The sequence below is a fragment of the Agelaius phoeniceus genome, chromosome 37 (genome assembly GCF_051311805.1).
Source record: "Agelaius phoeniceus isolate bAgePho1 chromosome 37, bAgePho1.hap1, whole genome shotgun sequence".
Lineage (NCBI taxonomy): Eukaryota > Metazoa > Chordata > Aves > Passeriformes > Icteridae > Agelaius > Agelaius phoeniceus.
The window spans coordinates 808708-826411 of NC_135302.1; the positions used below are offsets into that span (position 1 = coordinate 808708).

The window sequence follows — 17704 nt, forward strand, 5'->3', positions numbered from 1 at the left end:
TTTTGGGGTTTTTTTTTTTAATTTTTTGGGATTTTTGTGGGAATTTTTGGGAATTTCTGGAATTTGATCCCAAATTTCCCCCAGGGACGAGGAGCAGCGCGGGGCCCATTATGACTCAAAAATGGCTTAAAAATGACCAAAAAATGACCAAAAAATGCCCGAAAAATTGGATTTTTTGTGGAATTTTGTGGGAATTTTGGGTGAATTTTTTGGGAATTTTTGGGATTTTCAGGAATTTGATCCCAAATTTCCCCTCCCAGGGACGAGGAGCGGCGCGGGGGCCGATAGGACTCAAAAATGGCCTAAAAATGACCTAAAAATTGGATTTTTTGTGGAATTTTTTGGGATTTTTGTGGGAATTTTGGTAAATTTGGGGAATTTTGTGGGAATTTTTGGGATTTTGTGGAATTTTCTGGAATTTCACCCCAAATTTCCCCTCAGGGACGAGGAGCGGGCTGGGGCTTATAGGACTCAAAAATCGCTTCAAAATCCCTCAAAAATGCCCTAAAAATGGGATTTTTTTGGGGTTTTTTTTTTAAATTTTTGGGATTTTTGTGGGAAATTTGGGGGAATTTTTCAGGAATTTTTGGGAATTTGAGGAATTTGATCCCAAATTTCCCCCCAGGGACGAGGAGTGGGATGGGGCCGATAATGGCTCTAAAATGGCTTAAAATGACCTAAAAAATGGGATTTTTTGGGGTTTTTTTTTGAAATTTTTGGGATTTTTGTGGGAATTTTTTGGGAATTTTTGGGAATTTTTGGAATTTGATCCCAAATTTCCCCTCAGGGAACAAAGAGCAGCGCGGGACCAATAATGGCTCTAAAATGGCTTAAAAATGAGCTAAAAATGGGATTTTTTTGGGGGTTTTTTTGAAATTTTTGGGATTTTTTGGGAATTTTTTGGGATTTTTTGGAATTTGATCCCAAATTTCCCCTCCCAGGGACGAGGAGCGGGGTGGGCCCATTATGACTCAAAAATGGCTTAAAAATGACCGAAAAATGCTCTAAAAATGGGATTTTTTGGGGATTTTTGTGGAATTTTTTGGGATTTTTGTGGGAAATTTGGGGGAATTTTGGGGGAATTTGGGTAAATTTGGGGGGAATTTTTGGGAATTTCTGGAATTTGACTCCAAATTTCCCCTCAGGGAGGAGGAGCGGGGTGGGGCCTATAGGACTCAAAAATGGCCTAAAAATGACCTAAAAATGACCAAAAAATGAGCTAAAAATGGGATTTTTTGGGGATTTTTTTTGTATTTTTGTGGGATTTTTGGGGATTTTTGTGGGAAAGTTGGGTAAATTTTGTGGGAATTTTTGGGATTTTGTGGAATTTTCTGGAATTTGATCCCAAATTTCCCCTCAGGGACGAGGAGCGGGCTGGGGCCGATATGACTCAAAAATGGCCTAAAAATGACCTAAAAATGACCTAAAAATTGGATTTTTTTTTTTATTTTTGTGGAATTTTTGGGGATTTTTTGTGGAAATTTGGGGGAATTTTGTGGGAATTTGGGTAAATTTTGGGGGAATTTTTGGGAATTCTGAATTTGATCCCAAATTTCCCCTCAGGGAGGAGGAGCGGGGTGGGGCCTATAGGACTCAAAAATGCCCTAAAAATGACCTAAAAATGAGCTAAAAATGGGATTTTTTTGGGGTTTTTTTTGAATTTTTTGGGATTTTTGTGGGAAATTTGGGGGAATTTTGGGGGAATTTTTGGGAATTTTTGGGATTTTGTGGAATTTTCTGGAATTTGATCCCAAATTTCCCCCTCCCAGGGACGAGGAGTAGGATGGGGCCGATAATGGCTAAAAATGGCTTAAAAATGACCTAAAAATGGGATTTTTTTTTTGGATTTTTGTGGAATTTTTTGGGAATTTTGGGGGAATTTTTTGGGAATTTTTTGGCAAAGTGGAAGAAGATTTTGAGGCTAGAAAATGCCTCAAAAATGGCTTAAAATGCCCTAAAAATGGGATTTTTTTGGGGTTTTTTTTTTGAATTTTTTGGGATTTTTGGGGGAATTTTTTGGGAACTTTTGGAATTTCAGGAATTTGATCCAAATTTGCCCCCAGGGAACAAAGAGCAGCGCGGGGCCGATATGACTCAAAAATGCCCTAAAAATGGGATTTTTTTGGGTTTTTTTTTTTGAAATTTTGGGATTTTTTGTGGGAATTTTGTGGGAATTTTTTGGGAATTTTTGTGAATTTCAGGAATTGGATCCCAAATTTCCCCTCCCAGGGACGAGGAGCGGTGCAGAACCCAAAAATCCTTAAAAATGCCCGAAAAATGACCTAAAAATGGGATTTTTTTGGGGTTTTTTTGAATTTTTTGGGATTTTTGTGGGAATTTTTTGGGAATTTCAGGAATTGGATCCCAAAATTCCCCTCCCAGGGACGAGGAGCGGCGCAGAACCAAAAATGGCCTAAAAATGACCAAAAAATGACCAAAAAATTGGATTTTTTGGGGATTTTTGTGGAATTTTTTGGGATTTTTGTGGGAATTTTGGGTGAATTTTGTGGGAATTTTTGGGAATTTTTGGAATTTCACCCCAAATTTCCCCCCCCAGGGACGAGGAGCGGGCTGGGGCCGATATGACTCAAAAATGGCTTAAAAATGAGCTAAAAATTGGATTTTTTGTGGAATTTTGTGGAAAATTTTGGGATTTTTGTGGGAAATTTGTGGGAATTTTTGGGAATTTCAGGAATTTGATCCCAAATTTCCCCTCCCAGGGACGAGGAGCGGCGCAGAACCAAAAATGGCCTAAAAATGACAAAAAAATGACCAAAAAATTGGATTTTTTGGGGATTTTTTTGAAATTTTTGGGATTTTTGTGGGAAATTTGTGGGAAATTTTTGGGAATTTTTGGGATTTTCAGGAATTTGATCCCAAATTTTCCCCCAGGGACGAGGAGCAGCGCAGAACCCAAAAATCCCTTAAAAATGCCCTAAAAATGCCCTAAAAATGGGATTTTTTTTGGGGTTTTTTTTGAATTTTTTGGGATTTTTGTGGGAAATTTTTGGGAATTTTTAGGAATTTTTGGAATTTGATCCCAAATTTCCCCTCCCAGGGACGAGGAGATGCGGGGCGATAATGGCTCTAAAATGGCTTAAAAATGACTGAAAAATGACCAAAAAATGCCCTAAAAATTGGATTTTTTGGGGATTTTTGTGGGAAATTTGGGTAAATTTTGTGGGAATTTTTAGGAATTTCTGGAATTTGATCCCAAATTTCCCCTCCAGGGACGAGGAGCGGCGCAGAACCAAAATGGCCTAAAAATGACCAAAAAATGCCCTAAAAATTGGATTTTTTTGTGGAATTTTTTGGGATTTTTGTGGGAATTTTGGGTAAATTTGGGGGAATTTTGTGGGAATTTTTGGATTTTGTGGAATTTTCTGGAATTTCACCCCAAATTTCCCTCAGGGACGAGGAGCGGGGTGGGGCTGATAGGACTCAAAAATCGCTTTAAAATCCCTCAAAAATGCCTAAAAATGGGATTTTTTTGGATTTTTGTGGAATTTTGGGTAAATTTTGGGGAATTTTTGGGAATTTTTGGGAATTTGAGGAATTGGATCCCAAATTTTCCCCTCAGGGATGAGAGATGGATGCGAGGCCGATACTGACTCAAAAATGACCTAAAAATGACAAAAAAATGACCTAAAAATGACCTAAAAATTGGATTTTTTGTGGAATTTTTTGGGATTTTTTGTGGGAATTTTGGGGGAATTTTTAGGAATTTCAGGAATTTGATCCCAAATTTCCCCTCCCAGGGATGAGGAGCAGCGCGGGGCCCATTATGACTCAAAAATGCTTAAAAATGACCAAAAAATGACCAAAAAAATGCCCGAAAAATTGGATTTTTTGTGGAATTTTGGGGATTTTGTGGGAATTTTGGGTAAATTTTGTGGGAATTTTTGGGAATTTCAGGAATTTGATCCCAAATTTCCCCCCAGGGACGAGGAGCAGCGCGGGGCCCATTATGACTCAAAAATGGCTTAAAAATGACCAAAAAATGACCTAAAAATGGGATTTTTTTGGGGTTTTTTTTTTGAAATTTTTGGGATTTTTGTGGGAAATTTGTGGAATGTTTGGGAATTTCAGGAATTTGATCCCAAATTTCCCCTCCCAGGGACGAGGAGCGGCGCGGGGGCCGAGCGCAGGCGCGAGGAAAAGGCCAAGAAGAAACTGGAGAGGAAGAGCAGGAGGGAGGAGGAGGAGGAGGAGGAGGAAGGGGGAGAGTGGGAAAAGGTCAAGTGTGGGGTGCCCCTGATCAAGGTAAAAATGGGGCAAAAATGGGGATTTGGGGAAAAAAAATGGGATTTTGGGAAAAATGGAATTTGGGGGAAAAATGGAATTTTTGGGGGAAAAAATTGAAATTTTGGGGGAAAAAATTGAATTTTTTGGGGATTTTTGGGGGATTTTTGGAGGGAAAAATTGAATTTTTTGGGGGTTTTTTGGAGGAAAAAGGGAATTTTTAGGGCAGAAAATTGGAATTTTTTAGGGATGAAAATTGGAATTTTTTGGGGAAAAATTGGAATTTTGGGGGGATTTTTTGGAGATTTTTGGAGGGAAAACTGGGAATTTTTGGGGGAGAAAGTGGAAATTTTGGGATTTTTATGGGGGAGAAAAATTGAGTTTTTTTGGGATGAAAATATGGGAATTTTGGGGAAAAAATTGAATTTTTGGGGATTTTTTAATTGGAAAAAATTCGAATTTTTGGAGGGGGAAATGGGAATTTTTTGGGGAAAAAATGGAAATTTTGGGGATTTTTTTGGGGGGGGAATGGGATTTTTGGGTAAAAATTGGAATTTTTGGGGGATTTTTTGGGATATTTGGAGGGAAAAATGGAAATTTTTTGGATTTTTTTTGGGACAAAAATTGGATTTTTTTGGGAGAAAATGGAAATTTTTAGGGGAAAAAATTGGAATTTTTAGGGGATTTTTTGGAGATTTTTGGATGGAAAAATGGGAATTTTTAGGGGAGAAAATGGAAATTTTTGGGATTTTTATGGGGGGGAAATTGAGGTTTTTTTTGGGACGAAAATTGGAAAATTTGGGAGAAAATGGAATTTTTAGGGGAAAAATTGAATTTTTTTGGGGATTTTTTGGAGGGAAAAATGGGAATTTTTAGGGGAGAAAATGGAAATTTTGGGGATTTTTTTATTGGAAAAAATTTGAATTTTTGGGGGAAAAAATGGGATTTTTAGAGGAGGTTTTGGGGATTTTTAGAGGTTTTTGGGGGGAGTTGTGGAGGAAAAAAATTGGAATTTTGGGGGATTTGGGAGAAAAAATTGGAATTTTTTAAGGAAAAATTGGAATTTTTTTGGAGGAAAAAAATGGATTTTGGGGGAAAAATTGGAATTTTGAGGGATTTTTTGGGAAAAAATGGAATTCTGGGGAGATTTTTAGGGGGAAAAAATGAAATTTTTGGGGATTTTTGGGCGAATTTTTGGGGATTTTTTTTTCATTCTTTAAAGATTTTTTTTTAAATTTTTTGGGGGATTTTTAATTAAAATTTTGGTGCAATTTTTGACTTTTTTTGGCTTTTTTTGGGGTAGGAAAAGCCCAAAATGTTCGCCAAGGGCACCGAGATCACCGTGGGGCTGGTGGTGAAAAACTCAACGAGATCCTGCAGGCCAGGGCAAGAAAGGGCACTGACAGGTGGGCAAAAATCCCCAAAATTTACCCCAAAATGGCCCCAAAATTGTCCCAAAATTGTCCCAAAAAATCACCCTAAAAATTGGCCTAAAATTGTCCGAAAAATCACCAAAAATTGACATAAAATTGACCTAAAATCACCCTAAAATTGACCAAAAATCACAAAAAATTGACCTAAAATTGTCCCAAAATTACCCCAAAATGGTCCCAAAAATTACCCCAAAATTGACCTAAAATTGTTCCAAAATTGTCCCAAAAATCACCTCAAAATTGACCTAAAATTGTCCCAAAATTACCCCAAAAATCACCCCAAAATTGACCTTAAATTGTCCCAAAAATCACAAAAAAATTGACCTAAAATTGTCCCAAAAATCACCAAAAAATTGACCTAAAATTGTCCCAAAAATCGACCCCAAAATTGTCCCAAAAATCACTAAAAATTGACCCAAAGTGATCCCAAAATTACCCCAAAATTCACCCTAAAATTGACCTAAAATTGTCCAATACAAAAATTAACAAAAATTGACCTAAAATTGTCCCAAAAATTGACCTAAAATTGACATAAAATTGTCCCAAAATTACCCCAAATTTGACCTAAATTGACCTAAAATTGTCCTAAAAATCACCAAAAATTGACCTAAAATTGTTCCAAAATTGTCCCAAAAATCACCTCAAAATTGACCTGAAATTGTCCCAAAATTACCCCAAAATTGACCTAAAATTGTCCCAAAAAATTGACCCAAAATTGACCCAAAATCACCCCAAAATTGACCTAAAATGGTCCCAAAATTTACCCCAAAATGGTCTCAAAATTACCCCAAAAATCACCCCTAAAATTGACCCTAAAATAGTCCCAAAAATCAACAAAAATTGACCTAAAATTGTCCCAAAATTGACCTAAAATTGTCCCGAAAACTGACCTAAAATTGCCCTAAAAATCCCCCAAAATTCACCTAAAATTGACCTAAAATTGTCCGAAAAATCAGAAAAAATTGACCTGAAATTGTCCCAAAATTACCCTGAAATTGCCCCAAAAATTACCCCAAAATGGTCCCAAAATTGACCTAAAATTGTCCCAAAAATCACCAAAAATTGACCTAAAATTGTTCCAAAATTGTCCCAAAAATCACCTCAAATTGACCTAAAATTGTCCCAAAAAAATTGACCCAAAATTGACCCAAAATTGACCTAAAATTGTCCCAAAACTTGACCCAAAATAGTCCCAAAAATCACCAAAAATTGACCTAAAATTGTCCCAAAAATTGACCTAAAATTGACCTAAAATTGTCCCAAAAATTACCCTGAAATTGTCCCAAAAATCACCCTAAAATTGACCCGAAAATCACCAAAAATTGACCTAAAATTGATCTAAAATTGTCCCCAAAATTGACCTATAATTGTCCCAAAAATCATCAAAAATCGACCCAAATTGTCACCAAAATCACCCCAAAATTGACCTAAAATTGTCCCAAAAATCACTAAAAATTGACCTAAAATTACCCAAAAATTACCCCAAAATTGCCCTAAAAATTGACCTTAAATTGTCCCAAAAATTGACCTAAAATTGTCCCAAAATGGTCCCAAAATTCGTCCCAAAATTTACCCCAAAATGGTCCCAAAATTTACCCCAAAATGGTCCCAAAATTCTCCCCAAATTTCCCCCATTTTTCCCCCCAATTTCCCCCTCAATTTTAAACCTTCCTTCATCCAATTTACACCCCAATTTCCCCCAAATTTTCCCCAATTCCCCCCAAAATTTCCCCAATTTCTCCCCAATTCCCCCAATTTAACCCTTTCTTCATCCATTTCCCTCCCCCATTTTTAACCAATTTTCCCCTCAAATTTTAACCCTATCTTCATCCATTAAAACCAATTTTAAACCCTTTCTTCATCCATTTTCCCCCAATTTTAACCCCTTTAAAACCAATTTTAACCCCTTCTTCATCCATTTTCCCCCCAATTTTCCCCAAATTTCTCCCCATTTTCCACCCAATTTTCCCCCAAATTTCCCCCAACTTTAACCCTTTCTTCATCCATTTCCCCCATTTTTCCCCCAATTTTTACCCTTTCTCCACCCAATTTCCCCCTCAATTTTAACCCTTTCTTCACCCATTTCCCCCCCCATTTTCCCCCCAAATTTCCCCAAAATTTCCCCCCAATTTCCACCAAATTTCCCCCAATTTTCCCCCAATTCCAACCCTTTCTTCACCCAATTTCCCCACATTTTTACCCAATTTTCCCCAAATTTTCACCCAATTTCACCCCAATTTCCACCAAATTTTCCCCTCAATTTTCCCCATTTTGCCCCAACTTCCCCCAATTTAACCCTTTCTTCCCCCATTTCCCCCCCAATTTCCCCCACTCCCCCCCCCTTTATTTTTCCCCATTTTTTCCCCCCAATTTTCCCCCATTTTTTCCCAATTTTTCCCCATTTTCTCCCCAATTTCCCCCAATTTTTAACCCCTTCTTCCCCCATTCCCCCCCATTTTTCCCCATTTTCCCCCCAATTTTTCCCCCCAATTTCCCCCACTCCCCCCCATATTTTTCCCATTTTTCCCATTTTTTCCCCCATTTTCCCCCACTCCTCCCCCTTTATTTTTTCCCATTTTTACCCATTCCATCCCAATTTTTAACCCTTTTAAAACCAATTTTTAACCCTTTCTTCCCCCATTTCCCCCCCATTTTTTCCCCCATTTTCCCCCCATTTTCCCCCAAATTTTCCCCCAATTTTCCCCACTCCTCCCCCCTTTATTTTTTCCTATTTTTCCCCCATTTCCCCCCCCATTTTCCCCCCAAATTTTCCCCCCAATTTCCCCCACTCCCCCCCTTTATTTTCCCCATTTTTTCCCATTTTTTCCCCCCAATTTTCCCCAAATTTCTCCCTCAATTTTAAACCCTTTCTTCATCCATTTCCATCCCCATTTTTAACCAATTTTCCCCAATTTTCCCCCAATTCCCCCCAATTTTCCCCAACCCCCCCCTTTATTTTCCCCATTTTTCCCATTTTTTCCCCCATTTCCCACCCATTTTCCCCCCATTTTTTCCCCCTTTCCCCCCCAATTTTCCCCCAATTTCCCCCACTCCTCCCCCTTTATTTTTTCCCATTTTTCCCATTTTTTCCCCCAATTTTTGCCCCCAGGCTGCCCAGATCGAGCTCCTGCAGCACTTGGTGGCCGTGGCCACGAGCACAACCTGGGGGTGCCCCTGGAGCTGAAAATCAATTCAACATCGTGGCCTCGCTCTACGACTACAACCCCAACCTGGCTGCCTACATGAAGGTGAAATGGGGCAAAAATGGGGGAAAACGGGGCAAGAAAAATGGGGGAAAATTGGGGGAAAAATGGGGGAAATATTGGGGGAAAAATGGGGAAATTTGGGTGAAAATTGGGTGAAAATCGGATGAAAAAATTGAATTTATTTGGATTTTTTGGGGGTTTGTGGAGGTGAAGAAAGGGTTAAAAATTGGGGGAAAAATTTAAAAAATTGGGAAAAAAAAGGGAAAAAAAATTGGATGAAAATTGGGTGAAAAATGGGATTTTTAATGGAATTTATTTGGATTTTTTAGGGGGTTGTGGAGGTGAAGAAAGGTTAAAAATTGGGAAAAATTGGGGGAAAAATTTTAAAAATTGGGAAAAAAAAGGGAAAAAAAATTGTGTGAAAATTGGGTGAAAAATGGGGGAAATATTGGGTGAAAATTGGGATTTTAAATGGAATTTATTTACCCCAACCTGGCTGCCTACATGTGAAAACGGGCAAAAAAATGGGGGAAAAATGAGGGAAAAATGAGGGAAATATTGGGGGAAAAATGGGGGAAAAATGGGGGAAATTGGGTGAAAATCGGATGAAAAAATGGAATTTATTTGGATTTTTCGGGGGGTTGTGGAGGTGAAGAAAGGGTTAAAAATTGGGGGAAAATTTGAATAAATTGGGGAAAAAAAGGGGGAAAAAGAGGAAAAAATTGGGGGAAATTTGGGTGAAAATTGGGGGAAAAATGGGATTTTAAATGGAATTTATTTGGATTTTTGGGGGGGTTTGTGGGGGTGAAGAAAGGGTTAAAAATTGGGAGAAAAATGGGATTAAAATGGGCAAAAAAAAACAGGGAAAAATGAGGAAAATATTGGGGAAAATTGGGGGAAAAAGGAGGGAAATATTGGGTGAAAAATGGGATTTTAAATGGAATTTATTTGGATTTTTGGGGGGTTTGTGGCGGTGAAGAAAGAGTTAAAAATTGGGGAAAATTTGGTTAAAAATGGGCAAAAAATTGGGAAAAAATCGGGGGAAAATTGGGTGAAAATTGGGGGAAAAATGGGTGAAAAATGGGATTTGATAGGGAATTGATTTGCCCCAACCTGGCTGCCTACATGAAGGTGAAATGGGGCAAAAAAATGGGGGAAAATGGGCAAAAAAATGGGGGAAAAATGAGGGGAAAATTGGGGGAAATTGGGTGAAAATCGGGTGAAAAATGGGGTTTTAAATGGAATTTATTTGGATTTTTGGGGGTGAAGAAAGGGTTAAAAATTGGGGGAAAATTGGGTTAAAAATGGGATTTAAAATGGGTAACAAAAAAGGGGGAAAATGAGGGAAATATTGGGTGAAAATTGGGAAAAAATGGGATTTTAAAGGGAATTTATTTGGATTTTTGGGGGGTTTGTGGGGTGAAGAAAGGGTTAAAAATTGGGGAAAATTAGAATTAAAATGGGGAAAAATGAGGGGGAAATTTGGGTGAAAATCAGATGAAAATCGGATGAAAAAATGGAATTTATTTGGATTTTTGGGGGCTTTGGGAAGGTGAAGAAAGGGTTAAAAAATGGGGAAAAATTGGGGAAAAATGAGGAAAATATTGGGGGAAAATTGGGTGAAAATTGGGGGAAAAATGGGGGAAATATTGGGTGAAAAATGGGGTTTTAAATGGAATTTATTTGGATTTTTGGGGGCTTTGGGAAGGTGAAGAAAGGGTTAAAAATTGGGGGAAAATTGGGGAAAAATTGAATGAAAATGGGGCAAAAAAGGGGATTTAAAATGGGTAAAAAAATGGGTGAAAATCGGGTGAAAATTGGGATTTTAAATGGAATTTATTTGCCCCAACCTGGCTGCCTACATGAAGGTGAAATGGGGCAAAAAAGGGGGAAAATGGGCAAAAAAATGGGGGAAAAATGAGGGAAAAATTGGGGGGAAATTGGGGGAAAATTGGGTGAAAATTGGGTGAAAATTGGGTGAAAAATGGGCTAAAAATGGGATTTTAAATGGAATTTATTTGGATTTTTGGGGGCTTTGGGAAGGTGAAGAAAGGGTTAAAAAATGGGGGAAAATTGGGGGAAAAATGAGGAAAATATTGGGGGAAAATTGGGTGAAAATTGGGGGAAAAATGAGGGAAATATTGGGTGAAAAATGGGATTTTTAATGGAATTTATTTGGATTTTTGGGGGGTTTGTGGGGGTGAAGAAAGGGTTAAAAATTGGGGGAAATTTGAATAAAAATGGGGCAAAAAATGGGAATAATTTGGGGTTTTTGGGGTCACATTTCAGATTTTTAGGGTCAGGATTGGATTTTTGGGGTCACATTTGGGATTTTTGGGGTCAGTTTGGAATCTATGGGATCAGCTGTGAATTTTGGGGTCAGATTTGGGATTTTTGGGGTCATTTTATCCATTTTTGGGGTCATTTTATCCATTTTTGTGTCATTTTCCAGCCTGAGCTGTGGCAGAAGTGCCTGGGCTGCATTGAGGGGTGGATTTGGGGTTTTTGGGGGATTTTTGGGTAATTTTATCCATTTTTGGGGTAATTTTGGGGTATTTTTATCCATTTTTGGGGAATTTTTATCAATTTTTGGGGTTTTTTCCAGCCTGAGCTGTGGCAGAAGTGCCTGGGCTGCATTGAGGGTGGATTTGGGGTTTTTGGGGCATTTTTGGGGTCACATTGGGATTTTTGGGGTCCCTTTCAAGCCTGAATTATGGCAGAAGTGCCTGGGCTGATCTGTGGGGTCACATTTGGGATTTTTGGGGTAATTTTATCCATTTTTGAGGTAATTTTGGGGTAAATTTATCCATTTTTGGGTTTTTTCCAGCCTGAATTATGGCAGAAGTGCCTGGGCTGCATCGAGGGGTGGATTTGGGATTTTTGGAGGATTTTTGGGGTCACATTTAGGATTTTTGGGGTCATTTTATCCATTTTTGGGGTAATTTTATCCCTTTTTGAGGTAATTTTGGGGTAATTTTTTCCCTTTTTGTGTCATTTTTTAGCCAGAATTATGGCAGAAGTGCCTGGGCTGCATTGAGGGCTGACATTTGGGATTTTTGGGGTCACATTTAGGATTTTTGGGGTATTTTTATCCATTTTTGGGGTTTTTTCCAGCCTGAATTATGGCAGAAGTGCCTGGGCTGCATTGAGGGGTGGATTTGGGTTTTTGTGGGATTTTTGGGGTAATTTTTTCCCTTTTTGTGTCATTTTTTAGCCAGAACTGTGGCAGGAGTGCCTGGGCTGATCTGTGGGGTCACATTTAGGATTTTTGGGGTAATTTTATCCATTTTGGGGTTTTTTCCAGCCTGAATTATGGCAGAAGTGCCTGGGCTGCATCGAGGGGTGGATTTGGGATTTTTGTGGGATTTTTGGGGTAATTTTATCCATTTTTGGGGTATTTTTATCCATTTTTGGGGTATTTTCATCCATTTTTGGGGTAATTTTTTCCCTTTTTGTGTCATTTTCTAGCCCGAGCTGTGGCAGAAGTGCCTGGGCTGCATTGAGGGGTGGATTTGGGATTTTTGGGGTAATTTTGGGGTAATTTTATCCATTTTTGAGGTAATTTTGGGGTAAATTTATCCATTTTTGGGTTTATTTCAGCCTGAATTATGGCAGAAGTGCCTGGGCTGCATCGAGGGGTGGATTTGGGATTTTTGGAGGATTTTTGGGGTCACATTTAGGATTTTTGGGGTAATTTTATCCATTTTTGTGTCATTTTTTAGCCAGAACTGTGGCAGAAGTGCCTGGGCTGCATCGAGGAGCTCCTGGAGCTGCTCTTTGCCCACCCCGAGATCTTCGTGGGGGAAAACGTCCTGGAGGAGTCGGAGAATCTCAGCAACCCCGAGCAGGTTTGGGATCTGTTTATGGGATTTAGGAACTTTTCTAGGGGAATTTATGGGATTTAGGAGCTTTTATGGGGTTTGGGATCCATTTATGGGGAATTTATGGGGGAATTTATGGGATTTAGGAACATTTATGGGGAATTTATGGGATAATCTGAGAATCTCAGCAACCCCGAGCAGGTCTGGGAACGTTTATAGGGGATTTTATAGGGGATTTATGGGATTTATGGGATTTTATAGGGGATTTATGGGATTTGGGATCATTTATGGGATAATCTGAGAACCTCAGCAACCCCAAGCAGGTTTGGGATCTGTTTATGGGGGATTTTATAGGGGATTTATGGGGTAATCTGAGAACCTCAGCAACCCCGAGCAGGTCTGGGGGATTTATGGGGGATTTTATAGGGGATTTATGGGATTTTATAGGGGATTTATGGGATTTGGGATCATTTATGGGGTTTGGGATCATTTATGGGGGCATTTATGGGGTAATCTGAGAACCTCAGCAACCCCGAGCAGGTTTGGGAACGTTTATAGGGGATTTATGGGATTTTATAGGGGATTTATGGGATTTGGGATCATTTATGGGGGAATCTGAGAACCTCAGCAACCCTGAGCAGGTTTGGGGGATTTATAGGGGATTTAGGAACTTTTATAGGGGAATTTATGGGATTTAGGATCAGTGATGGGGTTTGGGATCCATTGATGGGATCATTTATGGGGCAATCTGAGAACCTCAGCAACCCCGAGCAGGTTGGGATCTGTTTAGGGGATTTAGGAGCATTTATAGGGGATTTATGGGGTTTGGGATCCGTTTATGGGGTTTGGGTTCCAGTTATGGGGGAATTTATGGGATTTAGGATCATTTATGGGATAATCTGAGAACCTCAGCAACCCCGAGCAGGTCTGGGGGATTTAGGAACATTTATGGGGTTTGGGATCATTTATGGGGTTTGGGGGCTTTTATGGGGGAATTTATGGGGTTTAGGAGCTTTTATAGGGGATTTATGGGGGAATCTGAGAACCTCAGCAACCCCGAGCAGGTCTGGGGGATTTATAGGGGAATTTATGGGATTTTATAGGGGATTTATGGGATTTGGGATCATTTATAGGGAATTTATGGGATAATCTGAGAATCTCAGCAACCCCGAGCAGGTTTGGGAACTTTTATAGGGGATTTTATAGGGGATTTATGGGATTTTATAGGGGATTTATGGGATTTATGGGATTTTATAGGGGATTTATGGGATTTGGGATCATTTATGGGATAATCTGAGAACCTCAGCAACCCCGAGCAGGTCTGGGGGAATTTATAGGGGATTTATGGGGTTTTATAGGGGATTTATGGGATTTATGGGATTTTATAGGGGAATTTATGGGGTTTGGGATCCATTTATGGGATCATTTATGGGATAATCTGAGAACCTCAGCAACCCCGAGCAGGTTTGGGGGAATTTATGGGATTTTATAGGGGATTTATGGGATTTTATAGGGGATTTATGGGATTTGGGATCATTTATGGGGTAATCTGAGAACCTCAGCAACCCTGAGCAGGTTTGGGAACATTTATAGGGGATTTAGGAGCTTTTATGGGATTTTATAGGGGATTTATGGGATTTTATAGGGGATTTATGGGGGAATCTGAGAACCTCAGCAACCCCGAGCAGGTTTGGGATCTATTTATGGGGGATTTATGGGGTTTTATAGGGGATTTATGGGATAATCTGAGAACCTCAGCAACCCCGAGCAGGTCTGGGGGATTTATGGGATTTTATAGGGGATTTATGGGATTTTATAGGGGATTTATGGGGGATTTATGGGGTTTTATAGGGAATTTATGGGGTTTGGGATCCATTTATGGGATCATTTATGGGATAATCTGAGAACCTCAGCAACCCCGAGCAGGTTTGGGGGAATTTATGGGATTTTATAGGGGATTTATGGGGGATTTATAGGGGATTTCTGGGGGAATCTGAGAACCTCAGCAACCCCGAGCAGGTCTGGGATCCATTTATAGGGGATTTATGGGGTTTTATAGGGGATTTATGGGATTTATGGGATTTTATAGGGGAATTTATGGGGTTTGGGATCATTTATGGGGTAATCAGAGAACCTCAGCAACCCCGAGCAGGTTTGGGATAATTTATAGGGGATTTTATAGGGGATTTATGGGATTTATGGGATTTTATAGGGGATTTATGGGATTTATGGGATTTTATAGGGGATTTATGGGATTTATAGGGGATTTTATAGGGGATTTATGGGATTTATGGGATTTTATAGGGGATTTATGGGATTTATGGGATTTTATAGGGGATTTATGGGATTTATGGGATTTTATAGGGGATTTATGGGATTTATAGGGGATTTTATAGGGGATTTATGGGATTTATGGGATTTTATAGGGGATTTATGGGATTTATGGGATTTTATAGGGGATTTATGGGATTTATGGGATTTTATAGGGGATTTATGGGATTTATAGGGGATTTTATAGGGGATTTATGGGATTTATGGGATTTTATAGGGGATTTATGGGATAATCTGAGAACCTCAGCAACCCCGAGCAGGTTTGGGATCTGTTTAGGGGATTTAGGAGCTTTTATGGGATCATTTATGGGGTTTGGGATCATTTATGGGGAATTTATGGGATTTGGGATCATTTATGGGGAATTTATGGGATTTGGGATCATTTATGGGGAATTTATGGGGGAATCTGAGAATCTCAGCAACCCCGAGCAGGTTTGGGAACATTTATAGGGGAATTTATAGGGGATTTATGGGATTTTATAGGGGATTTATGGGATTTGGGATCATTTATGGGGGAATCTGAGAACCTCAGCAACCCCGAGCAGGTCTGGGGAATTTATGGGGGAATTTATGGGGGATTTATGGGATTTGGGATCATTTATGGGATAATCAGAGAACCTCAGCAACCCTGAGCAGGTTTGGGATCCATTTATGGGGGAATTTATGGGGTTTGGGGGCTTTTATAGGGGATTTATGGGATTTAGGATCATTTATGGGATCATTTATGGGGTAATCAGAGAACCTCAGCAACCCCGAGCAGGTTTGGGGGATTTAGGGGATTTTATAGGGGAATTTATGAGGTTTAGGATCATTTATGGGGGAATTTATGGGGTTTGGGATCCGTTTATGGGGTTTGGGATCCATTTATAGGGAATTTATGGGATAATCTGAGAATCTCAGCAACCCCGAGCAGGTTTGGGAACGTTTATAGGGGATTTATGGGGTTTGGGATCCATTTATGGGGAATTTATGGGATAATCTGAGAACCTCAGCAACCCCGAGCAGGTCTGGGATCATTTATAGGGGATTTTATAGGGGATTTATGGGGGATTTATGGGATTTGGGATCATTTATGGGATAATCTGAGAACCTCAGCAACCCCGAGCAGGTTTGGGGGAATTTATGGGATTTTATAGGGGATTTATGGGATTTTATAGGGGATTTATGGGATAATCTGAGAACCTCAGCAACCCGAGCAGGTTTGGGATCATTTATAGGGGATTTAGGAACGTTTATGGGATCATTTATGGGGGAATCTGAGAACCTCAGCAACCCCGAGCAGGTCTGGGGGATTTATGGGGGAATTTATGGGGTTTTTGGGTCATTTATGGGATTTTGGGGTTCTGGGGTCATTTTTGGGGTCATTTCTGGGGTTTTTGGGTTCCTTTGCAGCCCTTTCATGTCCGTGGCTGTGTCCTGACCCTGCTGGAGCTCAGGGCTGATTTTGGGGTTATTTTGGGGGTTATTTATGGGGTTTTTGGGTCATTTTTGGGGTCATTTTTGGGATTTTTGGGTCATTTTTGGGGTCATTTATGGGATTTTTGTTTTCATTTCCAGCCCTTTCGGGTCCATGGCTGTGTCCTGACCCTGGTGGAGCTCAGGGCTGATTTTGGGGTCATTTTTGGGGTCATTTTTGGGATTTTTGGGTTCCTTTGCAGCCATTTTGTGTCCGTGGCTGTGTGCTGACCCTGGTGGAGCTCAGGGCTGATTTTGGGGTCATTTTTGGGATCATTTATGGGGTTTTTGGGTTATTTATGGGATTTAGGGTCATTTTTGGGGTTTTGGGGTCATTTTTAAGGTTATTTATGGGATTTGGGCGTTTTGGGTTCACTTTTGGGGTCATTTATGGGATTTTAGGGTTCTGGGTTCACTTTTAGGGTGATTTTGAGGTTTCAGGGTCACTTTTGGGTTTATTTTTGGCATTTTTGGGGTCATTTTTAACCATTTCATGTCTGTGGCTGTGTCCTGACCCTGCTGGAGCCCAGTGCTGGTTTTGGGGTCATTTTTGGGGTCATTTCTGAGATTTTGGGATCATTTATGGGGAATTTATGGGATTTTGGGGTTCTGGGTTCACTATTAGGATTATTTATGGGATTTAGGATCATTTATGCGGTTTTAGGGTCACTTTTGGGGTCATTTCTGGGATTTTTGGGTTCCTTTCCAGCCGTTCCAGGTCCTGACCCTGGTGCAGCCCAGGGCTGATTTTGGGGTCGATTTTGGGGTCATTTATGGGGTTTTAGGGTCGATTTTGGGGTTATTTATGGGATTTTAGGGTGCTGGGTTCATTTTTGGGGGAGTTTTTGGTATTTTTGGGTTCCTTTGCAGCCGTTCCGTGTCCGTGGCTGTGTCCTGACCCTGGTGGAGCTCAGGGCTGATTTTGGGGTTATTTTTGGGATTTTTGGGTAATTTTTGTTTTCCTTTGCAGCCGTTCCGTGTCCGTGGCTGTGTGCTGACCCTGGTGGAGCGCATGGACGAGGAATTCACCAAGATCATGCAGAACACAGATCCCCACTCCCAGGGTGGGTCCTCTATGGGGGCAGAGGGGTGGGGAGGGGTCAGGAGAGTCCAGAAAACACCAAAAAAATCCTAAAAAAATCCCACAAAAAAATCCGGAAAAAATCTGAAAAAATCCGAAAAAAAATAAAAAAAAAAAAAAAATCCGAAAAAATCC

General features: G+C 39.9%; 1 protein-coding gene across 1 annotated transcript in view; it reads left to right on the forward strand.

Moving 5' to 3' along the window:
* EIF3CL (eukaryotic translation initiation factor 3 subunit C like) overlaps nt 1–17704 on the forward strand; it is a 46745-nt gene that overhangs the window by 12331 nt on the left and 16710 nt on the right. Inside the window, 8 exon segments of the mRNA XM_077193226.1 lie at nt 1760–1778; nt 4128–4263; nt 5546–5597; nt 5600–5652; nt 8785–8837; nt 8839–8923; nt 12604–12729; nt 17459–17552. Of these exon segments, the coding sequence (XP_077049341.1) occupies nt 1760–1778; nt 4128–4263; nt 5546–5597; nt 5600–5652; nt 8785–8837; nt 8839–8923; nt 12604–12729; nt 17459–17552 (618 nt within the window).